The sequence below is a fragment of the Psittacula echo genome (assembly GCF_963264785.1).
Source record: "Psittacula echo genome assembly, chromosome: 20".
Classification (NCBI taxonomy): Eukaryota; Metazoa; Chordata; class Aves; order Psittaciformes; family Psittacidae; genus Psittacula; species Psittacula echo.
In genome coordinates, this window is record NC_137756.1 from 5,407,591 (window position 1) to 5,434,600 (window position 27,010).

General features: G+C 41.7%; 1 protein-coding gene across 1 annotated transcript in view; it reads right to left on the bottom strand.

The window, feature by feature from the left end:
• Window positions 1-27,010, bottom strand: part of ERBB4 (erb-b2 receptor tyrosine kinase 4) — a gene marked incomplete at both ends in the record, with an annotated part of 599,510 nt that overhangs the window by 70,967 nt on the left and 501,533 nt on the right. Inside the window, one exon of the mRNA XM_080632110.1 lies at window positions 25,722-25,907. Within this exon, the coding sequence (XP_080488236.1) occupies window positions 25,722-25,907 (186 nt within the window). The remainder of the gene's footprint in view (window positions 1-25,721; window positions 25,908-27,010) is intronic.

A 27,010-nucleotide genomic window follows, 5' to 3' on the forward strand; every position in this document is an offset into this window, starting at 1 on the left:
AACATTAACCTTCATGTAACCTCGTATTATTATTGTTAGGCTTTGTCTGAAATTTAAAATCATCCTAAAATAAGCTGGGGCTCTAACCCTTGCACTTGACATCATCCCTTCTATTATAAGCACAACCATCCTTCTCTAATGCAGTTGGAAACTTGCATTTGGGATTGATTTTACTTACTGAAACATGCTAGATTCTTTTAAGGCAGCACTAGTGTGTTAATAACTGCCTTGTACCACAGTACAGTGTTCAGACATCCCCTACACACATCTTTCAGCTTGTTGTTTCCAAACAACACTGCTGGGCTGCTGAAGTATGTTGCCAAATTCCCTTTTCTCCTAGAGACAGAAGCACATGATTTGCCAACCACTGTAAGCACCACAGAGCTCTTCCTACAGAATTTCTTCAAAGGACATTGAGTTTCCACTGAAAAATACAGCCAAGTCCCTCTAGTGGAAGTATTAACATAGCTTGCGGTACAAGCTAAGCACGATAAGGCAATGGGCACTGCATCCAGCACTCGCTTCTTGACAGCAAAAGCATGGAATGAGACTAAGAAAGTTCAGCGAATGACAAGCATATCACACATTCATCCTACTGTTTTTGTGAGAGCATTAAGCCTTTCCATACGCCCAAATCTAACCCTCCTGACAGAAAGCTGATTATTCATACACTTATAGTATGTGCACAGCCAGATAACGGAGCAGCTTTATTACTTTTAAAAAATATCTTGTATTAGAGAGAGTATTTTAAATCAAAATCCATTTCAAAAACTCTTTCCTGGAAGTATGTCACCATTTAATAATGGAGGCTACAGCATCTCTGCACTTCTCTTCCAGAGAATCAGAATGGTTTGGGTTGGAAGGGACCTTAAACTCCTCAAGTTCCAACCCCTGCCATGGGCATGCGTCCAACCTGGCCTTGAATGCTGCCAGGGATGGGGCAGCCACAGCTTGGCTTGGACCACAGCTGGCACATCTGTTTGCAAGTGGCATTCACTCCAAGCACCAGTCAGCCATGAGAGAGTCCAGTTCAGGAAAAATTCCCTGTATGTGAGGTGGCACATTAAGCCATTAAGCACATACTTAAGTTTGAGCATTTGTGTAAGGCCCTTTCCTCAATCACACCTAAAGTCAAAAGAAATTTTTCCATTATCTGATTTGGGGTGCCTGGGGGAGGAGCAGAGCTTTGCTTGACTTCCAGTCAGCTGGAAAGCTTAAGAGCCCAACTTCACAGACTCTGGGTCTATGCACAATGAAACAGTGACAGTCCTGCACGCACCCATCTGCTATTGCCCGTATATTTCCAAGTCAAATTTTTTAATATCATTTGGGCAATGTGTGTCAAACAAGACCACAGAAGACACAAGGAAAGAAGCTCATTAACCACTTCATGGTTCGTGTCATGGTTTCACTCTTAAAACTGCCAACAGGAAAGTGAAGCAGTTTTTCTGAGATTTAGAGATTTCTGCAGTATTAAAGGTATCTTTGTATAAAATATATTTTAATACTTTAATATATTATAATATAAAAGAATTTTAATACTTTTAATAATAATAATACATAATAATATTAATTTTAATACTTTCATTATATTTTTAATACTTTAAATTGTTGCTTTCCTAATGGCAGTAACTTGTATTGTCTGTCAAGTAGATACTCAGCTATACTTTGACCCAGAAAGGAGAAATCCAGGTTTGTAGCTACAAGCATTCTGAAATATACTACTTTGCTATTTTCATTATTTCTGAGAAGAACATGCTGGTTCCCTGGCTTTCCAGAAATGTACAGCTTTTACCTTGTTTCCTCTCCTCACAGACCACAGTGCTCAGGGCTGTTAGTCATTTGCTCGGTTCTAAACAGACCTTTCTACTGTCAATACCAATATCCATTAACAAAATATTTTTATATATACTGTACAATTTACTTTCATCATCCGCTACCACTCTGTACTTAACATTCAGAAATTAAATTAGCAGTTACTAGTCACCACTGCCACTGCCTTTAAAATCTAACCTTTTACTGTGCGCCTCAGATGGGTTTTCTGCAGTGATGAGGTGAGCGCATTTGCTTCCATTTTACCTTTTTTTGCTTCCCCTCCCCTCCTGCAATAGCACTGACACAAGAGAAAACTGGTATGGAACGAAGAGAAAAAGTAGCCACTAAAATCAACATCCTTGGATCCCTGAGGAAGGCTGGATGTAGGTCTGAATCCTGACATTTCTTCTCTCTGGTCATAACCAGGATAAAACTTCCTGCCATCAATGAAAGCCATCACACCTGCTAGTAATAACTGCAGCACTGGGAGCGCTGGGATCCCAGTTCTGTAGGGTCTGAATGATGCATCTGAGGATTCAGATACCAATGATGGCAAAGATGTGTCACTTTGAAAATAAACATCTTTGTTTTGTTTCTACATGCTTGTTTGCTATAAATGCTTTAGCTAAGCCTCAATAGCTATATTTCACTGGGAGAACATTATCTGTTGACAATTATGCAATTCTATTAGCATCACTGCCTTTTTAATCTATGAAAGGTTACATTAAACAGAAAGAAGGCACACAGGAGACTACACAAAGGAAAGTACCTACCCTTTCAGGGGAAGAAAAAAAAAAAAAAGATTATTCAAATGATCATCCTGACATTTATTTTTATACAAACGAAAATAGAACAAGAACCATAACAGGGTATTTTGGTGACCTGAATACCAACAGAAAGTAAATTAAACCTCACACAATAAATGCAAATGACAGGACAGATTCTTCCCTTTGCTTGGATGTGTTTACAAGGGTGGGGCAAAAAGATTAACTGGGAAATGGTTATTCTGTGGACTTCTCTGCACCAGCCATTGCTGGCCTGCCTGACAAAGCACAGTGAAGACGAAAAAGGATGATCTAACATATGCTACCTTACTATAGACCTTAGCTGTCTGAAGAATGTAGGAAAATCTAAAGCAACCACTACCTTTGAAACCTTAGCAGCATAACAGCCTTCACAGGCATAGGATGAAACACATTTACCAACTCACATTTATGCCCAGCCCAGAACTAGATGAAAATCGCAGCACAATTTCCAGCAGGCAAGCTATTCCTGTTGCAGGGTTTTTGTGAAGAGCAGAGCCGGCTCAAACGCATCCCCTCTCATAGGCACAGAACCCGACCCATACACCCAAGTGAGCAAAGAGGAGCTGCAAGGCTTCCTCTGCAACTGGAGTTGGAGCATTACAGCATTACAGTACCCATGAAAACATGGCAGGGGAAGTTAATTTGCTTATTTATTTCTTTTCCACAGAGGGGGAGAAGGGTAATGACCCTAATTAATTTAGTGGGTTATCCACTGAGTACTGTGCTCAGGTCTACCCAGAAGGCTCCCTCCTAACCAGGACTACAATTCAAATTTGTTTGTGACCAAACACAGCACTGCTTCAGTTGCTTCCAAAGTATCACCTTTCAGCCAGATTCCCTGGCCAGCAGCATACATAGCTCTGGAAGCTGGTAAATGCTTCTTTGACTTCCCAAGTATCTGTGGCTTGTGGTTTTTAATAACTCTGGGAGAAGGACAGATAAATACATGGGGAAGAATTGTGTACTCTGCTTGCTAAAACTGAAATGAATGTGCATGTTTCTGATCAAGCACAGGCAAAGGACAATCGAGACAGCAGAGAACTGATGCTTAGGACACTGCAACTGACTGAGTACCCATTAGTTATTAGGAGATTTCAGAAATACCTGTTTACAACAATCATTTGTTCAAGTACCTCTGGATGGGCTTATGACCTTTATTTAACCGTCTCTTTGCATCACTCAAGTACTCTTTATTTTCCCTTTACACAGTGAACAGAGTGTAGGACAGATCTGTAATCACAACCCAGAAAGTAGAGAAAGAAGGTTATTTTCTGTACATCCTGTCAGTGCTTGAGAGGTTGCACACTAAATGGAAGGAGAACCTGAAGCAGAACACAAACATGAGGACATCTTGCTTGGGAGCTGATGCTGTTGTTCAAAGTTGAACACTGGCCAAATTGCTAAAGAATTCTAGCAATTCCACTCCTATTTGTCCTTAAGACAAATCACCAAGAGCCAGATTATGACTTCTTATGACGGACAACGCTTTGCTCCATGTGCATGAGTGGACGTATTACGAGCTGGTCCTTGGAACTCAAACTTCTACTAAGGAAATCACATTTCCTATGAAAACGTGCATAATCAGCCCTTAGATTTTTCACTGGTCCTCACTTGCTCTTTTCCTAATTTTTCTCTTGAGAGTTGGGCTCCACAAACAGTTACTGTCAGACAGAGATAAAGAAAGACTAGTAGTTCAGTATGCAGAGCCAACGTAAGGCATTAAAGCAGAAGAACACTTTCTAGACTTTATTTTTTAGCTATGACAATGTGTATTTCTAATGATGCTCCTCAGAAGTATTTACCTGCCCTTTACTAAGCAGTTGGGATTATTCAATGTAGAACTACACTTCCTTACCTGTTTCGTCTTCACCTGAAATGGCTGATTAGAAGACTGTATTTATAATACAAGTAAGGGGTAATGCCTGCCACAAGTCAGTATCTACAAGGACCTAACACTTGAAGAAGCCTGTACAGAACTGAGAAACTTACACTAGTCCACATGTTGTCTGTGGAGAACTGTTAACAGACATTTTAGTTAGAAGGGACCTCTGGAGGTCACCTTGTCCAACCTCCTTCTAAAAGCAAGACTACCACCAGTGTGGATTCTACTTCTCCAAGTATTTTTAAAGCAAACTGATCATTTGCAAACATTGTATTTTCTGAACAATTCATTTTTTTCATAGGCAATTAGTAAAAGATCTGTAAATAAAACCATTCATGAAGGCACAAGAGATCACACATCTCTGTCTAGCTATGAGAAGACCTTTCACCAGATCTGTGAGTTGACCAGTTGTTAGTATTACTTTAACTTGAGCTCAAACCACAAACCAGCCTCTGGTTGGCCTTTACTCACAGGGAAAGCTGGTCATGGCACACAACTGTGTTTATATGAAGACAGTCCTGCACTTCTCCATGAAGAAAGGTAAGGTTACACCACTGAGAACTTTGTATGTTCTGGTCAGTTGCCACCAAGCAGATCCCCAGTAAGTGGACAAATATATTTTCTATGTATTAGGGTCAGTTCTATGAACTTGAGAACTATTTCTATGAAAAACAACACTCCATTTGCAGTCTGCTCAAAATAAAACTGAGGACTGAAACAAGTGGTTGCAACAAGATGACAGAGTAACATTTAAGGTCAGAACACTACATTTTCTGTACTTTAGGTAGATGTTTTTACAAAAGTCTAAGCTAATCAGGCAGTAACATTTGGTTGGAATTCTAACTGGTTTAGAGAATTGTCACTAGTTCACTAGCACCACCTACACATGCCAGTGGCCAATAATGATACACTTAGGCAATATTAATACAGCCAGTAACTACAGAAAAGATGATAAATTAGTCCCTGTGGGGGTATTATGGAGCTATAATTCCAGTTCAAGTCTCTATGACAGTACAAGCCAAGAGACTGAAGTCTGAATCACACTGAACCTAATTAGAAATGGAAAGCTTTGGAAAACCACCTAAAACTTTCCTCTTAAATGGCATACTGTCCTAATAAATCAAATGAATTTACATGCCTTTTACTAGTTTCCACTAAGACTAGGTCAATTTCAGAACTCATTCTTTAACTGTGATGTTATCTGGAAAGAAGCCTTTCCAAATGCCAAGGTAAATAAGTATCAGCAAGGTGATGGATGAAAAAAGGAATATGCTCTGCAGACAGATGTCAGTATATAGATACAGATTCAATTAAGTAACATTTACCTGGGCTCTTATGTTCCAGTCCTATAAGATCACCATACTTAAGCCTGGACACCTTCAAAAGAATGTAGCTGGCCAGGAAAATGTGCTTCTGGGAATGGGAAAAGCTTTGGATACGTAAATGTTCAGATTAAGCTTTCCTCTGACCGCTAACTAGAATGAAGAGAGGTGCCATCCAGCTCCATATGTGGCACCCAAGTACATCAGCAGCCTTGAAGTAGGATTACCAGATTCATTACATGGCATAGCAAAAAGTGTGACTCTTCTGGAGACTGCTGATGTTTGCAACTAAGAGCTGTCTTTCCTTGGGGGTTTTGCTTATGTTTTCTATTTTCCCTTTCTTCCTGAAGAATTGCAGTAAGTACTTTGCAATAAGCCAGGGATTCTGTTTGAGAAACTGTACAGATGATACCTACACAGAGATGTGTTTTCGATTATTGAACCTGTACTGGCTATTAGAGACTTGAGAAAAAGTACTGTTACAGATCTGCTGAAGCTAAAATACCTGCTGTTCCTAACAATCTCCAATTTGCCACTGGACTCAAAATACCCATTAGCTGCCTCTCTTCAGGGCAGTGAAAGCTTAGATTATCAATTATAAAGCAGACTGATTATGAGTCTCTTCCATCCATGTCCTGTAATTATGTTTCTTTGGTTTCATAAACCAACAACAGACCATAAATGACGTGTTGTTGTCTGCGTCATCTGACCTGGAAAGCTGAAGATTTAAATTGAGTGGTGCAACTCCAGATAAATATGTGTTCCTAATAATTCTTACAGTATTTGTAACTGGCTCAAACACTTTTGACTTTGCCAAGCAACGTTGCTGGTGGGAATAGAGAGATAATGAGAAAACGGTTGAGATGGAAATGAAAGTATGTCCGCACAACTTGAGAAAACTGGCCATGTGGCATATTCAACACACATATTTCATCCTGGCTTTTATGCATATTCCATTTAGACAGACATTATCACATCTCTGACTTACCACCTGTCAGCTCTAATTTGATTAACACATTGTGCGTGCATGCTACAACCCACTGCGAATGCACAATAAAACCAGTTAACATAAACCACCTTCGTCTAAATGGTTTACCTAAAATGGGCCTCACCTAATCCCATTGTTGTGCAAGTAAAGAAAGCTGTAACAAAGAATTGGCTACCGGATGTCAGCCAACAGCTGGCAATTTATTAAGATAGGACAATTTGCAGGGTTTTAGGTAACCACAAAGGTGAATGCTTTGTCTGAAAACTAGAATCTAACTATTGCAAGTATCTTCAGATTAACATAAATAAACAAACCTGTGACAGGTCTGGTGTATATAATCTTCTGAAATCTTCTCATTCTGAAGCAATTGAGCAATGACACTTGGCACTTGTTTAATGCTTTTCATTACAGGATCTCCAAACACTTCATTTCATTAAGGGTTGCAAGCCTATTTTCTGAACACAGTTTAACTTGATGTGTCAAAACCTCATTAAAAAAATTAAAAAACTTCTATGAAACAGCCAGAAGTAGAATCCAGCCCTTTCTAACTTTGTCTTGTCTTCTGCTATAAATCAGAGCCTCTCATTTGAATCACTGCCTTCTGAACTAATACCAAGTACAGGCAACACTGAAGAACGGATGCTAGCAACTGGCTACAGTAGGTCTTTGCTGAAGAATCAACAGCATTTTGTCATCTACTGCTTCAAAATGTAAAGTAATCTTTGTTTCACCTTAATTCATTCTCGGGAAAACAGTCAAGATTAGAAGTTGTATCCCCTCTCACTGCATGCAGCCTGGGTGGAGTGAAAGACTATCATTCATGGAAATGATGAGACACTAGAAAGCACCTCCTGATGGGTTCTGTACACAAACTGGCTATGAAATAAAAAGTGGCCTGAGGTTACCTTTACTGTAAGTGCCAGATGATTTCACATAGTTTACTCCTTGGCTGCAAGCTACTATCCATGCTGCTTTAGCATAAGCAGGAGGCATGCATTTGGCTCTTATGCAAAGTTCTCGGCAACGCACCTGCTTTTCTGCTTCTCATTTTGCACATTTCCAGCTTAGACATATTCATCATCTCAATAACAGAACATTGGACCTGACCAAGAAAACAAGTTCAAGAATGTCATAAATAATTCTTTTCTTTGTTTGCTGGGCAAAACACCAAGAGGCCTAACACTTTGCTGCCAGTACAGAAATGTGCATGTCCATGCACTTAGAAAGGAAACATCATAGACCAGGTTTTTCTGTTTCTCTAAACAGCTTTTCACATAACTATTACAAATATTTTGGCATATGGTACATCGGTGGTAAAGTCCTGACGTTAATCCTTCATATGGTTAAAAGCTTTTAACTTATTTCTCTCCTTTTCCTTAAATCAATGTGTATTATTTTACATTGTTATGGCACATCTACTACCATAATCATAATGTGAAACCATATCATGATAAAATACATAGTGGAAGTATCAGTCTTTAATGAAATTTTACAATATTAACAAGCATTAAAAGCAGCTACTAGTTAAAGAAAATGGCAATAGCTTATTTCTTTGTTCAAAGTATCTCCTTGCTTGTTTTGCAGTTTTATAGGGGCTACTCAAAAGTATCTGCTAAAGTTTTCTAATTCTATTTTAGTAGTGTTATATATATTGCATTATGTCAGAATCTGGTATGTTATCATATGACACACTTGTCATGCCTTTCAGGAAATTAAGTCAAAATATGAGATGAATGTATTCAAAATGACCTTGCTTAAGTTTATTTCAAGATGAAATATACCAAGTGCAGTTCTGCAGCTTCTTGTTGAAAGTATCACCTTGTTTACTACTGAAATGTTGGGAATTCCGATAACTGGCCAGCTCTGTTAAGCAGAAGGAGCTTCTCATATGTTTTTCATCAGTTCTTTAAACCCATTCATGCAGCAGCCAAGGTAAAGACTGGAAGTAAATTGAAACCAGCTCCAAAGAAGGTCAAACAACCACCCTTGAGATATTCACAAAAGCACAGATCACTGGCTGAACTGGACAAAACCACAGCTACTTAAAACTCACCCCGAATCTTAGACATGATTCTATTCCATAGAGGAAGACTTTCTAACTCATTTGCAACAGACAGAGAATACAGAAAATAAGCATCATGTTGGACTGCAATGGACAAAGGGTCAGAAGCCACCTTACCTTACAGGTTGCTTATTTTTATCACTTTCTGCAATTTAATCCTAAAATAAGTGTGTTTCACGAAATCAGTTGCTGACCATCACTTAACTCTGTCCTTGTCCCTGAGGAAGAACAGTTCTAAACCAAAGACAGTCTTTTCAGTCACAGAGGAGCAGTTTAAAGCCTTATCCTAACAAAGCAAATCCTGGGTCTCCACCTAGTAAGCGTGACAATTGGGGCCAATGGACTTCAGCACATTGAAAAAGCTGTGGCTATGTCAAAGATGTATTTTACCCTGAAATTCTGACTGAAAAGGGGAGGAAAACAAGGATGTGAGAGATGAACCTGAGGCAAATATGACAGATATCCGTTCTCAAGTAAAATTCTGCCTTGAGGAAGGCAGTAACAAGGACTTTTGACTGCTGGCAGGGCTGGGATTTACACAGAGATAAAACCTCAAACACCAATTCTTTAATGTAAACCAGAAGAGTCTGATGATATATAATATCATATATTATATATGTTTATAAATTTATATATTTATAAGTAAGAAGCTCTTTACTGTGAGGGTGCTGAGGCACTGGAATGGGTTGCCCAGCGAGGTTGTGAATGCTCCATCCTTGGCAGTGTTCAAGGCCAGGTTGGGCAGAGCCTTGGGTGCCATGGTTTAGTGTGAGGTGTCCCTGCCCATGGCAGGGGGGTTGGAACTAGATGATCTTAAGGTCCTTTCCAACCCTGACTATTCTATGGTTCTCTGATGATGCAAAGGCAGGCTATTCATGGCTAACTGAACATTTTCCTCAGATTGCTTTGGCGGGACTTTATTGTTGTAACAGTGTTTTCTGTGAAGACAAAATAAACACTTCCTCAAAATTGTCACCTCAAGATGAGTTAAAACACAGCAAGAAAGACTACAGTAATAAGTGATTCAAAGGTAACGGCTAAAAAGAAATTAATAGGATTTAATTAACACACCAATTAACAGAACAATGAGAGGGACCTCTGATGAATGAAATTATAACAATGATCAACGTGGTAAAGTGGAAGAGCTTAAAGAAGGCTGAAGACCTTGCAATGCCTGACATACAAAAGAAATTAATGAGAAAAACCATCTTAATCTGTTATAAATCTCCAAGTCAAGTTGGAATGTGCTCCTAAATAAAGCCTTGCTGAATACACAGGTACCAAACATTCCATTCCGCTGATGCCCTTCTGCTTGGTTTTGATTTTTTCCTTCTTTTTATGTTTATAGAAACAGATTTAAAGAAAAAGTGGTTCAGTTAAGTGACATGCCTGGAAAACACCCTGAATCCCAGCTCTTCAGGTGGCACCGCTCAGTGAGGCGCCACTGCCAGTCCCAGCTAAGTGCCTGCTCAGAGGAGCACATTAGGGGAATGCAACAAAGAGAAGCAATGACCACGTAAAGCCAACCCAAAACAAAGCAGTAAACCCTCCCTCAGGTTTTGGAAGCCTATTTAGGATGTCCCACCTTGCACAGAAGGATGCTCCTATGTAAGGGGGGCCAAGAACTGAAGCCTCCATGTGTAAAAGAACACAGAAACACGGGCGTCGCTGGGAACACTGATGAGGTGCAGGAAGAGAGGACTGGGGGTCACAGCACCAATCCACTGAGGCTAAACTACATTTATTGCTCAAACTCAAAGCTGCACCAACATGAACTGCAGACCTGGGGTATCACACAGATTCATCACTACATTGCTGAATCTTAAACTTTATGGCCAAGAACCCACAATGTGCACTCACTCACTCACCAAAATGGAGGCTCTCAACCCTGGCTGCAGACGCTGCTCTGAGGGGGCTGACTCAAAATGGCGACCATGGAGTTCCTGCTATACCCGAATGGGATCTGCGCTGCTGGCCCTGCGCCCCCAGCGCCCCCGTGTGGCTGGGCACTGCAAGGCGGGCGCTGAGGGGTTGCGCTGTGCATCACTTGGGGTTCCTGAGTGTTCATTGATCCTTTTTTGTTGTTCTCTGCATTTTTATTACTTCTATTATTAATATATTTCACTTAATTTCAATTATTAAGGTGTTCAATTCAAATTCTTCCGGTTCTCCTCCTCATCCCACCTGGCGGTGGAGTGAGCAGCTCAATGGTGTTTAGTTGCTGGATGGACTTAAACCAGGAGAGCTCTGCTCACCTCTTGGGCTTGCTGGCCAGAAAAGGGAGAGGATCCTTCACATACAGCTCATGTGGCCCAGAACACTACTAAACACACAGGGACCTTAAAGCTCATCCAGTTCCAACCCCCTGCCACGGGCAGGGACACCTTCCACTAGAGCAGGTTGCTCCAAGCCCGTGTCCAGCCTGGCTTTGAACACTGCCAGGGATGAAGCATTCACTTGATGAAGATGTCCTTGCTCGTTGCAGGGGGTTGGACAAGATGACCTTTGAAGGTTCTTTTCAACCCAGACTATTCTATGATTCTACAGTGCATACAAGTGTCTGAATCCAGCCCCTCAGTAGCAACATCAAATAACAAGACCAAGTTGGTGTAAGGTACTAAGGGATCTGAAACATCTCTACTGTTAAGATCTGCTTCAGAAGCACAGGACTCGATCCAAAGAAGTGGGCTGTTTCACTTTGTTTATCATAGTGCTGACTACAAATGCCTTTGCAATTTTCTATGAAAAAGCCCTTGCCACAAATTAAATCTATGCTTACCTCAGTTTGGGAGGCAAAGCAAAAGAAACCCACCACAGAGTACCAATATAGAGCTGTCAAAACAAAGTTGTTCTACCATTTCTATGATGAAATTTCCTTTCTTTCTAACATTCATTGCTTTAAAAGGAGATATAAAAAGAATTATTATTAGCCTTGCACTTCAAGATACACAGCACTGTACCGAGCATAACACCATTATTAAGATTTTAGTTTTTAAAAGACAGAACAGCATATGGGAAAGAAAGTCAAGTAAGAGCCAAATTGGAAAGATTACAGAGGAGGAGGTAAAACCTGTACTTCTAAGAAGCAGATTAGAAAAGCATTCATAAGTAATGGGAGGGACAGAAGAGCTGTGGCAGATGAACTATGAGACATTATTGTCTGAATAGAGGTAGTCCAAGAAGATGTGTAGGTCTGACTATCTCACAAGAAACAGAGTTAGAAAAGACTGGAAGAACACGGAATAAATTCCCTCTTCAGTGATATATTGTCCAGGTTGGTGAGCTCTGAACTATAATGAATATTTTTAAAGGTAGCCAAAATTACAGACACTATTATTTTGTCTTGTCCCTGTACCACAAGTTTTGCAAAAGAAATGTTGCAGGTCATTAGTCTCCAGCATAAACTAGAACACTTCTGTTTAAATGTAATAAAGCCTTCATTAACTTCTGTTATGTGTGTGTTTTCCACCTACCGTACACATACTATGAATTACTGATAGCAAGCCTTAGGCAAAGGCAAGAGGAAAAAACAGAGCTGAAGGGAAAGCTTCATTATTTTTTTCTTAGGGTGAAGCAGGCTGAACACACATGAGATTGATTCTGATATGTTTACTCACAAGAATAGCATCATCACTGCATGAATAGGCTGGCTAATTTCAATGAAAATGCAGAGTAATGCATTATTCAGTTTAGCTAATGGAATCAGAATCTGATTTAATTTGAATTAAGAATGAGTAAGGTGAGCAAGTAAGAAACAGAAAACCAAGAAACAATCCAAAGTGCAAAATACAACTCGATCTCTTATCTCCAGTAGTTCCACATTTCAGACCTGGGCGGTCTCCCAGCAAGGCATGGGAACATTTCCTTTCATTGCTAATTTCTGTTACTACTCAACTGCAAAACAGGGAACTAAAAGCAAACATGCCATCTAATTCTGCCCCTTGAGAGCAACCGTACCATTCAGTCCAAATCTGTTTCATAAACTTACCAAACTCTATCTTAAAAGGCATTCATTATTGTGCCTCTATTATTTCTACTCGAAGGTTTGAGAACCTTACTTATGGTGGCTATTAACTCTCTTCTAATCTCCACTCCAAATTTATCTGTAGCCAGGTAAGAGTTATTCATTCTCGTGCCAGTATTGTCCTTTTCCTTACATACTTGTTTTCCTCTTGGGCATTTAACCCTGCTAAATTTACAGCTAACACTCACCATCCAAAACCTGATTTAGTTAAACTAAATACACCCAAACATTTAATCTCTTCTCCTGTGCTGAACTTTGTGCACCCCCAAACCACTACATCTTTTGCAATGTGAGTTTGCTTTTTGGATACAAGTGGATGCTTTTCACTGTTATCTAGAGGAGGTGAAGTCAAGAGCTTCATACAGAGATAATGACACATCCTGTTTTTATCAAGACTGACCTGGCCGGTGTATTTTAAACTTAGCCTTACGTTTATGCGGGACTCCAAATTTTGTATGTAAGTGTGAAAAAAACCCAACCCAACCCAACCCAAACAACTCCCTCTCACCCAATTGTAGAAGGAGTCATCTATATTCCTTTCAATTCAGAAACCCCAAATCCCTCATTTGTCTTGTCTATATAAATAGCACTTATGCCTTTTGGAAAGAAAAGACTGTTTGAAGGTTAGGAAATGAACCCTAAAATTGGAAAATAAAGACAGCTGCTCCAAGCAGAGTCCTGACACATCATCTGGTTCCTCATCTACTAAAACAATGATATTCCCCCCTGCTTTGCAAACACATGGACTGCAAGGTAGAAGGTAGTACCATTTTAAGGGTGCTCAAGTATGATAGGGTAGAGCAACAGTGGTAATGCAAAGCACAAGATAAGATGATTCCAAGCTAAGCTGCTTTAACTCTAACATTCAGAAATGCTTGCAGCCAGGTCCCAGTGGTTTTCACATCACAGCCCTGCAAAGTTCTTTTATGTCTTAACATGCACATGAGGATAGGCAGCAATAGACCAAACACAAAACAAGACTCTGCATCAATGTTTCTCACCAACAGAACCAGTGGTGCACATAAAGGTAGAGCACAGGGATCCCTGCATCACCCACTCTCAGGGAGCACCAAAGACGCAGTACCACGTCCTGCACCACGCATGCCATCAGCCTGAGTTGACACAGTAATTCCTAGGAGTCAGTAAAGAATGGGAGCTTCCTCTTATCAATGCCATCTCCAAAAGTTCTGACTTACAATCACTGTCACCTATCATTCAGTGTTACTGTTCCAGTCTACTCACAACATCAGATTCTTCCTCCAGTGACACCTAGCTCTTGAACTATCTCCACTCTCAAACATAAAGAAATTAATGTATCTTTGTCCTGGGTTCAGCTACAGCAGTTATTTTTCTTCTGCCTTCTCAAGTCCCCTTCTGATAGCTTACATTTAATTTCTGCCCATCTACTTTATCATTCTATCATGCCATTTGTATTGGTTTACTGAATGCTGACATGAAAGATGTAGCTATAGGCAAGTCCCTACGTAGTTCATGATGCAACTAATGCAAGTTTTGCCTAAACACAAACCCAAATTGTATTACAGTGTAGCAGTTTAGTTATAGATTTCCTAAGAAATGTTGGGTAAATGAGTATTTTTTTACAAATAAAGTTACGTTCTCTAAAACTGACCTTGGTTTTATGTGTGAGGAGACCTGGCAAAAAAAACAGGTCAGAAAAACCAGAATAAAAATGGTTATAAAGATCAGCTGTACATTTTGGTTTGTTTCAAAATGGCTTGGTTTAAAATTACTTTAATAAAAATCAGCAGTATAAATCCAAAGACATTTCAAAGGTCCTGACAAAAGTCTTCCTTTGGAAAATTCAGAACTGTTTCAGCTCAGGACAATGCATTCTTTCATAATGCTCAGTATTTTTCATAGGATACATAGAAGCACAGAATGGTTTGGGTTGGAAGGGACCTTAAAGCTCATCAAGTTCCAACCCCCTGCCACAGGCAGGGACACCTTCCACTAGAGCAGGGTGCTCCAAGCCCCATCCAGTCTGGCCCTGAACACTGCCAGGGATGGGGCAGCCGTGGCTTCTCTGGGCTCCCTGTGTCAGCGCCTCAGCATCCTCATAGTGAACATAATCCAATTCTATTTTGCCTCTAATCAGAAGGTATTAATGCATTGCAGGACTTCAGCTTGAAGCCCTGCACTGTGTGGAATATGATCCTCTCTGTTTGCTAATGCAGAGATTTAGAAAACAAAAAGAGAAGCAGTGAGGATGTTGCTCTGGCCCACAGACAAGGGTAAAGTTTAAGGAAGCACGAAGGTCACAGGATGAAGAAAGAAACCCAAGCTACAGTGCGAACCGCTGCTTACTAAGAGCTAATTTACACAAAGAGGCTAGACAGAAACAGATGGGATGTGGGAAAGTGGGAGAGTGTTGACGGATGACACCTGACTGCCAGGTGACCCTGCAGGTTTGAGGGCTGGCATGGCACCTGAAACAGTGCCAGCAGCCACTTGAACTGCCCTCTCTCCTCTCACATTTCATTAAGCAGACTCACCTTGGTCTACTGCACAGCAGAGGAGCACGCACAGAGATCCCAGCATCCCCTGGAATCAATTTCATTCAGCTACCCCAGTTTATCGAGGAGCTGTTTCACTGACTGCTGTCCACTGCTGCGGGTGTACTCCTTTGCTGTGGCTCCGGGCAACTCTGTTTCAGGAGATTCTCTCTGTCACGTATCCTGTTCTGGTGTTTCTGAAAAACTTTACTTTGGAATGGAAGGAATATATCAGCAAAGCACCAGGATATGAAGTGCTTCGTTCAGGTCTCATTTATGGCTGGAGATCTACCTCAGCAGGGTTTCATCAAAGGCTAACAAGTGTTTGATGTTTTGGTACGTTTTTCGTGGGTCCCTGATACAGCAAGTCATGCTAGGACAGACAGAAAACAGGCTTCAGTTCACCGCTACTCCTTGCTCCCACTTGGACACAGAAACAGTTATACGTGGAGAGTAGACAGTTTTGGGGTGCTTGAGATACATCTAGATTTGGGCCATGGTCAGTAGCTCTTCTGCTAATAGACATCTGCTAATTTTGATCTGATACTTATGTACCTCAGCCCTCATCTGGAATGGCTTCTGCTGAGCATCTCCTTTCCAGTAGGCCAAATCTCATTTCTTGTGCAAAAGGCTACTTTAGTTATGCCTGAGCATTGGATTGCACAGGAGAACTTGGAGATCTGGCCAATTGCAAAAGCTAAGCTCCACTCAAACAAAGACACAACCTTTAGAGACCCAGAAACTTTTGCAAATGGCCTTGCAGAGTTTCCTGAAGATCCTTACGGGGGTTTAGAAGCAGGATTTTATGGGGCACATGCAAACTGTGGTACTCTGCAAGAATGTGGGGGGTCCTAACTTTAACCACCAATGCTTTGGTCATCCATTTTTAATAGTTATCCAAGCTGGGTAAGCTATCTTATAAAATACAGCGTTGAAATAACTGTATTCACTAGGGAAAAAAAGACATTTTAATGTATGGTATAGACCGAGAAAAATCCAGCTTCTGTTTCTGAACTCCAGCAACTCAAAAATAGCCAAATACATATATCTCTTGAATAATAATAATAAGAAGAATGCTTTGGGCTGAGACATTTTATGCCAAGTCACAGTCCAGAGAGGAATTTTATGGTCAAGTTATAGACCTGAAAAATATGGGCTTATAATGGAAATCCTGACAGACCACAGTAGGCGCGCCTCTAATATCTTGAATTTGATTTAGGAGTGGTTTTCAATAACGCTTTCCCAAGCCAGTCTGTCGGGGACTGCTAGGAAAAATACCTAAGGTTTGGTGTTTCCTTTTCCCCCCAGTGCAGCTCAGTGTACTTGACGATAAGCTGCTATGCTCAGGCAAAGCCAACCTTTTGGGCTTCTGTAGCCTCCAGCTGTCAGGTCCCCAATATCAGAGGCCCTATAAATGTCAGTGCTAAGTGCACCTTTGATTTAACAAAACAGTAAATTGTCTATCCCCTATCCCTGTGCAATAAATTGCTCATTTCTGTGCCTTTGCAAAGGCTACTGTGATTTGTAAATGGCTGGAAATCTGCCTCTCTGCTTTCTTCCAATAACCATGAAGCATGGAACACGGGATTTTTGGGGGAAGGGAAGAGGAAGTCTAGATAATCCAGAAACCATCAGATTAAGACTGGAGAATGAATGATTACTACTCACTAGAAACTTCTCTTGGTCACTGTCAAGCTGAAAGCAAGTTAACACCCTGCTCACAGGACCTTACTCAGTAGAGAGGGGTACAGCTCACTTACACAATACGCAAGATACTGTGCAGAAATCAGCCACACTTGTGTCGGTAGTTCCAACCGTAGCTCAGTCCTCCAGTACCTGTTTTGTGTGACCTTGTCATCGCCAGCACCCTTCACATTTATCCCCCTGCAAATTAAGCTGTCAGAAAGCTACAGGGTTTGCCTACGCTTGTCTTCCAGACCACATCCTGAGTGGAGAGAGTCACCTTCAAAGGTCGAGTCATTCCACCCAGCTCAAGAGCTAATGACCAAATACAGACAAACTGAAGACCGCGAACAACTCAAACACTATCATAGTGAGGTTATTACAGCATGCAAAAGAGCCTTTGAGGGTCAGAGGTAAGAGCACAAAGCTGGAAAAAAGATATCTCTATAACTTTTATATAAACCCAAGCTTACATTTTTGTTCCTGTGATTCTGATGGAAGTTTTCACATTCAAATATCCCTCCTCCAGAACAACGCATGGGGTTCATGGAGTCATCAGTTAGCCGGTATTAAAACCCTCAAAACCAAATGCATTACTATGAGAGAAATGAGGAAATGGAGGTGCTTTCCAAACCCTGTGATGAGACTCAACATAAAAACTCTGGTGGGTAGCAGGCATAATGCTCCTGTGCTCTTTTAAAGCACCGGATGGGTACCAGCTAGAGGGAGCCAAGCAGCCAGAGAATGAAAACAAAGAACAAATGACAACTCTGAAGAAAGAGCAACAGGGTACAGAGGCTGACACAAGACACTGTAAAAGCACAGGAAAGACAGGCGTAAAGAAAGCAAAGGACAAAATGACACAGAAAGAAAGAGCAAGAATCTGGCAAGTGGACAATCAGTCTGAGATGAGAGGAGAAAGAAATGAAAGGAATGGGAAAAACTTGTTCAACATTTAACTTGATGAATTTTATTGTGCCTGCTTTCATTTTAATACTTTTCACAGCAAACTTCTCCTCTCGACAACTGTATTTGGTAGAAAAGATAAAGGCGTTACTAAACCAGTTCAGTACTCCAGATGAAATGACTGGTGAAGAAAGGAGGGAACTGCATGGGTATCTCTATAAATAGGTACATAACTACGCAAGAAAACATGGAATGCTGTGCCCTTCAAGGAAACACGTGAAGTGCAGAGATGCTATAATTATTTTTACTAGGATCAAATTCCCTGATTTATTCAGAGAATTATTTCCAGCCACAGCAACTAACAGTCAACAGGAGAGTAGCCAGGCCCTGATCCTATGTATCAACATTCTAGTAACGACTGCACTCAATTGTGCCCCCATTAATCTGAGCATGGAAGGTCAGACAAGATGAACAAAGTCCTAACATTTATTTACTGCTCTGTGTTGATGGAAAAATCCCCCCAGATTTAATATCTGAGACGATCAAAAGAAACTTCTTCAGTGCCTCACAAAAACCCAAGACAGTCCAGTTAACCACAGCAAGAAAGGAAGCTGTCCTCTTCCACCACTCAGAAGTTAAAAGCTAGGATACAGGATTCTACAAGATCCACCTGTATTTTGTTGCAATGGCTTCTCAAGTTCAACTGAGCTTCTGTAACCCAGGGAGCTACCCAGCAGGTACCAAAAAAGTCCTAGGGTATGGACAAGGTGGGGTAATTCCCCTCTGATGGCAAACCCTCTTTCAGTGAGAGCTCTCCAGCTACACCAGAAAAAGGGTCCTTTGATTCAGTCTGCCACCTGAGGATATCCAAGCTTCCAGCACAGTAAGGGAAATGGTCAGGATGAATAGGAATAGGAATAAGAAAAGAAAACTGCCCAGAGGGATTTAGGAGAGGAAAAAGGTTCCTTTCCCCACCTATTTTGGTTTTGGGCTTCCACACAAATTAGAGCCTTGTTTCAGTAGGACTTTAATTTCATAGCCCTTGGTTTAGATTCTACTCTTCTATACACTGCACATTCTAATAAAGCAGCCCCATTAGTAAACTACATTTATGCTAATGCACTCGCTTGCAGTGATAATTATCACAGCCCTTAGCCCTGGTCCTTGCCAGCGTGAGCACGTCAGGAGGGGTTGGTATAGCATTATAATTATACAATTAGCCTTGTCATGGCAAGGAGCTCTGGGAATAGAGACATCTTGAAGCTTAAAATGTGGACAAGCTGATAGATGACTGTTATTAAACTCCTTTGTTCACTCCATGATGGAATAGTCACTGAGCTGCAGGGTAGGCTTCTTTAATGAAAAAGAAAGACCTTGAACCACAGCCACTATCCTCCACCTCTTCCCAACCTGTCCTGCCACCCCCAATTCCTCCCACTTCACACAGCTTCTCTCTCATCCCATCTGCAGCAAAACAACAAAAGCTGTCTCTAACAAGTCATTCCTAATCTATCAAGTCTTGGTGGATGAGAATGGCTTCCTCACCTCACAGTATAGCCAAAGGGACCTCACTTGCCTCTGCCCTCTATGCTCAGAGCCTCCCTCACTCCATACATGAGGAGAGCAGCCCAAGACCGTTTGATTTTGGATGTGAGGTGAGTGCTGTACCAGCTTCTGGGTCAGAATCTCAGTTGCATAAATCAACATAGATCCTTTGAATTCTACATAGCCTGTTAATTTACGTCCAGTTGAAGAGCACTGCCCTGGAGAGTAATAAAACACATCTTTCTAAAAAGCCTGGCACGATACAGGCTTTGAGAGCAGGCAGCAGATAAGGCCCTTTGCAGAAGGACACCGAGCCCAGTAACATGAACTAGCTAAAAGGAAGGGAGAACAGGATGTCAGAAAGAAGCAGTACAAAGGTTTTGCCAAGTGCCGTTACCTTGATAGCTCATGGAGACTCCCAGCTGCAGATCTGCACTGCCTGCAGAGAATTCTTAGAGCAATGAGAAAAGGAGGCTGAGGGGGCACCTTACTGTTCTCTACAACTACCTATGAAAAGGTACTAGAAAGGAGGTTGTAGTGAGGTGGAGGTTAGTCCTTTCTAGGAAACAAGTGATAGGACAAGAGGAAACAGCCTCAAGCTGTGCCAGGGGAGGTTTAGCCTGGATATTAGGAAAGATTTCTTCACTGAAAGGGTTGTCAAGCATTGGAACAGGCTGCCCAGGGAATTGATGGAGCCCCCACCCCTGGAGGTATTTAAAAGACCTGTAGATGTGGCTTTCAGGGGACACGGTTGAGTGATGGCCTTGGCAGGGTTTTACAATTGGACCTGATGATCTTAAAAGTCTTTTCCAACCTAAATGATTCTATGACTGCAAGTGTGCTGGAATAATACTCAACAGGACTGAAGATGTGCATCTGCTTCATTAAAATTCAATCCCCAAGTTCCTCTCTCTTTTTCTTTCCTAGAGTGTTTTCAAATGTTGTTTTCCTGCATACCAGGATAACTGCTGCTGTGCAGGGCTTTAGTTAAGGTAATTTGAGAATTCTTTTATATTGAAAAGGTATAAAAAATAATCCCCTGAAGTACTTGATTTTCCTTCCATGACATTCCACTGTATCAACTTACTTATGCTTTACCTTGTTAGTATTCTGAAGGGCTATGAATGAATTATTACAGTTCAGAATGCAAAAAACATCCCTGTATCCTGTATCCCTGGGGGGATACAGGACGGAATAGAATGGGGCACTGGCTAAGACCCAGGAGAGCTGAGCTCTCCTTCACAGGCTATGTGATCACAGGGAAGCTGCTCTGCTTGTGGAAGACTGCTTCCCTTCTCACTCTTCCTCTGCCTTCTTTGGGGGAGGAAAAGTTCCTCTGCATTCAAACACTGTTCAGCGAAACTGATGCAGATGTAAAGCAAATCAATAGCTGCAGAATAAAACCCTAACTGTACCAGAAAAACCTCAAAACTAACACAGTAAAACAGTAGATGGAGCTGCCTCAGTTGAATTTCCATGCTCAATTTAGCAATTGTTGCATGCAACATTATAGAAGCAAACATGCATTGCTATACGCCCTTGAGAGAGAGGCTGGCAGCACAAAGCCCCATGAAAACCATTCCACCAGGATCTAGGCTAATTTTTAGCACTAGAGTAACAGTGAGAGGTTACAGCCTCAAATAACGTGCCTTACAGTTAACCTCACCTACCAGCAGAGTATAACCAACTCCTCCTGACTAGAATCCACAAGATGATTCTTCTTTTGAATGCACTTCCATAAGACTGTCACCCCCACAACTCCAAGTTGCCAGGGAGTGTGTCTGGGCAGCCCTTGCTGAGAGAAATTACATCAAACACACTGAAATGTCAATGCACAGTGCCTTTTTTTGCTGCATGGGGACCTCAGAGCAGCTTCCGGTACCTGAAAGAGGCCTACAATGATGCTGGAGAGGGACTCCTCATCACAAACTGTAGTGATAGGACAAGGAGTAATGGGTTCAAACTTAAAAGAGGGCAGATTTAGGTTCGATATAAGGCAGAAGCTCTTCCCTGTGAGGGTGCTGAGGCGCTGGCACAGGGTGCCCAGAGAACCTGTGGCTGCCCCATTCCTGGCGGTGTTCAAGGCCAGGTTGGACACAGGGGCTTGGAGCAAGCTGCTCTAGTGGAAGGTGTCCCTGCCTGTGGCAGGGGGTTGGAACTGGATGATTTTAAGGTCCTTTCCAGCCCAAACCATTCTGGGATTCTATGACTGATATGTATCTGTCATGCACCGGCAGACGCAGGTAGAATTCACTAATTGAGTATTCACTTCCAGGCTTGTGCTAACCTTACAGAATTTGATTCTCAATCCATTCCTCAAGTAGCCAACACTATGGGCATCCACAAAGCATTATTCCATCCTTCCATACCCTAAGGCCACCAAGATTGTCACTGTGGCTCCCACTCTAGGAAGTATCTTGATACATGGGCATAGTTTACTGCTTTAACTGCACATCAAGCTCCACGTAAAATTGCTGTGCTGAACTCAGAACAAGAAGGTTAAACATTCAGTCCCTAAGTGACAGAGTACCCACAGAAGCAAGGCACAAGGAGATGCCTTGCATATTTGCAAAGCACAAGGGAAGAAGCCCCTCAGACGCAGCTGCTATCTAACAACCCTGTTTTATGCAGAACGCTTGGGGGCTACTCTATTTTTATAACTTCCATCCATAAAATAAGAAGCTACAGCTTCTGAGAGAAGAACACAATTACCCTGCAATGATACAACAGTCAGAATAAATTCAACACAATCTGCATATGCAAAAAGAAAAGGCATCCAAGCTTCTTTCAGTTGGCAGTAGATAATACTTAATAACTGCCCTATTGTCAACCTCCACAAATGATCTCCAGAGCCATATGCAGGTTGGCAGCCAGGCATAGAGCCTAACTACTTTTTGCATCTAGTTGTACAGAAGTCGAGGCATATGGAAACGAACAGCCTGGCAGAACAAGTGAACTCTGAAGCAATGACTCTGATAAATAAATGCTTGCGAACTGACAGATGGAGAAAAGCGCAGTAGGGAGGAACTGTATTGCAGCAGCAACTTGATTTTAAACCATTCGTAAAAATCAGCCTGAGCTTGGGCAAGGAGGCATTCCTGATTCCTTTAGTCCTTGGCAGGGAAAATTCTCACCATAGAAAGAGGAAAGCTGGGAATAGAAAGATGTATCCAACAGAAGATACCAGAAAGTGCTTCAGGGAGCAGAGAATGGGACTGGGAGATGACTGATCATTTTTGTCTCTTACTACATTGATAATCATAGTTTTGGTAGCTTTCAGAAAGATACAACCAATCATGACCTGCAATCTAGAAAAGCAAGATGTGGAGAGACATTCTCAAGCTGTATGGCAGATCCTGAAACATGAACACAGTGGATACATGTACATGGGATACACAGACATTTCCCACAGTGAATGGAAACTTGTACTTGATGCAATAGCCACCTTCTGTACTCATTCCTCTGGAGACCAGTCTATTTGTAGGCAAATTGAATCTTTCCTATTTGCAGGCTGCAGACTGATTCCCAGTCACTGTTAAATGTGACAGATGAGTGGAAAACAAGTATTACTGCTCCCCTGCTGCTAGCAGGGGACTAGCACGTTTATTCCGCTTTTTGTGATAAGGAGACTCCTTGTCTGGTGATCTCAAAGATGATTTTTCCTACCAGTTCTGAAGCATTTTCTTGTGTATTTCCTCTAACCCCAATTGACATTACAATCTGAGAGAGCACAAGGGAATAGGCGTTCTTGTATCCCATCAGCAAGCACAGTACAATGCAGGAAATTCTGTGCAATATTCGCATTACTCATACAAGGTATAGTGTGCACAGGCTCATACGCCCCTCTCTCTCTCCTCTCTTCACTGATAGCCTCCTATATAATATTTAAGATATTACAGCTGCAACCTGACGGGGAGGATTTCCAACACACAACTGTCACTGAAGGTCTCCAAAGACAAGAAGAAAATAAAAGGTATGTTTTTACTCTTTGGAGTCTTCTCCCAGACTAGGACTGTACTAGGAGTGCAATGTACTTGCACACATTGGCATGGTGTGCGAGTATTCGTCACTTGTGGTGCTCTCCTCAAGTATAACAAGCCATCCTTACCGCTACTGTGCACACTAAAGCAGCAAAATGCAGAACTCCCTGTCAGATGTGCACTGATTGTTTTAAGCCCAGTACCAACCACTGCAGGAAAAATAAGAGAAGTGAAAGAGACACATGAAGAAACCGAGGAGAAAATAACCCAGACAAACTGTGATGGCCCAGAGTTAAGAGGCCAGCCACGTGTACCAGTTACCGCACTTTTCCAAGGAAACAGCCACTTGTTGCTGTCCCCCTTTATGAGTAGCCAAGTGAACGAGCTTCATACTGTAATGTGAGGCCAAAGCAAAATTAACCTCGTGATTATTGTAATGCAGAAGAAGATGAATTTAATTAAACTTCCAGAAACTTCACTAAAATTCCCCTCGGTATTACCCCACATTTTGTGATAGAGAAACTCCCTTTCTCTTCCTGACACTTCACCAGTTAATATTATGTGCATAATCTCACTTCTCTGCACTGCTTGGTTACCCACCATCTCAGAGCTCAAATATCTGTAATACTTCATCTTCTCCTCCCACATCACATGGTGATCAAGAAAAGTGGCAGGCAATGATTTTCAAATCAGTCTACCCAAATCCAATCCCCAAATTACACTGAAACCACTTACAACAGAAATCAGTTTAGAACCTGTTTCACTTTGATAGGAATCACTGTAGGGAAACCATGACCTGCCTTCCCCAGACCCTCCCACAGACCTGTCAGCTCTGTAAGCCTTTATTGTGGATCACTAAATCAGCTGCCCACATGAAGTCCACAGCAAAGCAAGTACAGCTATTAGAGTCCAGTGAGTCAGAGGCCATATACATGCACAAAGTGAAAATAAAGGTGGGTTATCTTCTCATATATGCCACTGCGTAAACGTATTGTAATAGATGTTAACAGTCACTATCAATCAAGAGAATGGAAACAGATGGGAAGGAGGTTGTGTTGAGAGAAAGGACTCAAACAGGAATATGTATTTTCTCCCCCACCTTCCTCAGTCTGATAACAGCCCTAAATAAATCTTTGCACATCCTCAGCAGGGTGTTCCAATGTTCCGCGCAGCTCTGGCTGCTTTACCACCACAGCACAGCAGAATCACAGATCTTAACACACCCACAAAATGCTGCAAAACATCAGAATGTGGGTTTGGGATTCCCCCCACCTCTTTTATGGATCAATCCCTCTACCCGCTATCATTTCATTTACTGTAACCTTCAGGCAGGTTTGACAATGGATCTGGTCCTGGAAAGAAAACAGTCCCTATTAATGATGAAGCTCAACCCCCTCCTCTCCTTGAACAAAAGTCAGGGCTGGATGAAAAACTACGGCCCTCTGCAATCCCATGTCTTGTTACCTTTTACAACTGATTAGCAATAACTTGTGCTTAGTACAACACTGAATACCTAAACATACCTAAAACATAGATAAACCACTGCAAAACATTAGGCCGGCATGACCTATACTCTCTTCCACCTCAGCTGAAGCACAGTCTGGATCTAAATGACAATAGCTTCACTCTTGCTTCCAAAACGCCAGAGGAAGGCAGATTATATCTTGCCAATTATATCATGGCAAGCAAAGCAGGATCCAACCCTTGAGATTCCCCATTCTGCAGAGAGGAGCAGTATTACCCTCCAGCCTCAGCTGTTGTGATAGGTCTTAAACACCGCAGAACCATGATGGTTCCCAGAGGAGTGACATGAAATGAATATTTATCTTCCTGGCAGCACGGGGGCAGACAATTGATGGCATATCAGAATTTAACTGGCAATGCAGATTCAGAAAGGTTGAAAACTACAATCAGGTTAAATGAGTACCTATGAATAGTGAACAGTAGAAGAGGCTGAAACGTCATTCTGTGCGCAGGCCCAGATGTCCAACAGGGCATTTCTTCCTCCACCTCCACAAGGACCCCCTACATGTATTTCAAGACCTACCCAACCTTCTTGGAAGGAAAACCGTGCCTGAATACAACCCAGAGACAAAAACAAAACCCCAAACAACGTTTTTATATCTTCTTTTTGTATGTCATGTTTTCCAGTTAGTTATGTAAAAGACACAAAAAGAACAGCATGAATTACATACCTTAGCTATTTGGACACACCAGTTTAGCAGCAGCTGCGAGCCAATATTATCCTTATGTTCATGAACGTAATCCAACAGGCAGCCATGAGGCATCAGCTGAGTGACGAGTTGAATGGTTGGGCTCAAGCAGACACCCAGGAGTCTCACCAGGTGTGGGTGATCCATGCTGGCCATGATAAGAGCTTCCTGCAACAATAAAAGTGACCCAGTTACTCCAGTGTGCTGAAAGGCTCTAAGTGTAGATCATTTCCCATCTCCAACAGAACATCTAAAGGGGATCAGCATCCCCTTGAATATATTTTCCCAACTTGTGGTCAATCCATTAGGCATCAGAGGTTTTTTTTAATGCAAGCAAACTATGCCACTCGTCCACTTGTGTATAGCAAAAATGGCCAGTTAGGCCTCATTTAGCAAGGTATTTGAATAAACAGTGCTAAAATGCTTTAGTGGATCACAGATTTTATGCTTAATACTTTATAGGCTTAAGCATGTAACGTTTATGTCAACTGAAGTTTTCCCAAAGTTCAACCTGCAAAGGGTTAAGAATCAGGAGGTTTAGTGTGAGCTTTTTAAATATATCTGATGCTCATAAGTCCTACTCAAAGTCAGCAAATCCATTAAGCCCTCAGATATGACCATTTACCATTTCTATGACTGTTGTACAGCAACAGCTTAAACTAGTGGTCGTGATGGTCCAATAGTATAGCTCACTAGCAGCAGCAGTCCTACCTGTCTCCTGTTGCCACAAGAAGACTACTACAGAAAGCAGCAGCTCTCTAATCTGAGCCTCTTAGCTCCTCATTCTTCCAAAGTCTTCTCCCAATAGATGAGTTATTTCAGGTCTTACCATGCTTCAGCTTCCCACAGAGCAAACAGGAAACAATATTCCTTTCTTTCTTCTACACTTTATTTCCTAGATCATAAGTTTTCAGAGGTTTTCAGCTAGCGAGCTAGCTGTCCAATACCAAGGACCAGAGGACTTCAGCTTGGCTATGCTATTTGGCCCTAAAGTTCACATCGACAAGGAGCACAGGAGCACTCTATGACAAATCCTACATACCTGTTCTTAGAGGTAATGCTGCCATCTCAAACAACTGACATTCAAAAAAGGCAGAGAGAAAGCTTTTCCCTCTTTCACCAAGCCCTCCATTTCAAGACCACTTCATCATGGCAACGGAACAATGAAAACTGAGATGAAACTGCGGCTTTGTGAAGCTATTTTGGTTCTCTTTCTTTCTCTAAACCCCCCCATACGACAGCTTTCTGACAACTTAAAAGAATAACAGCTG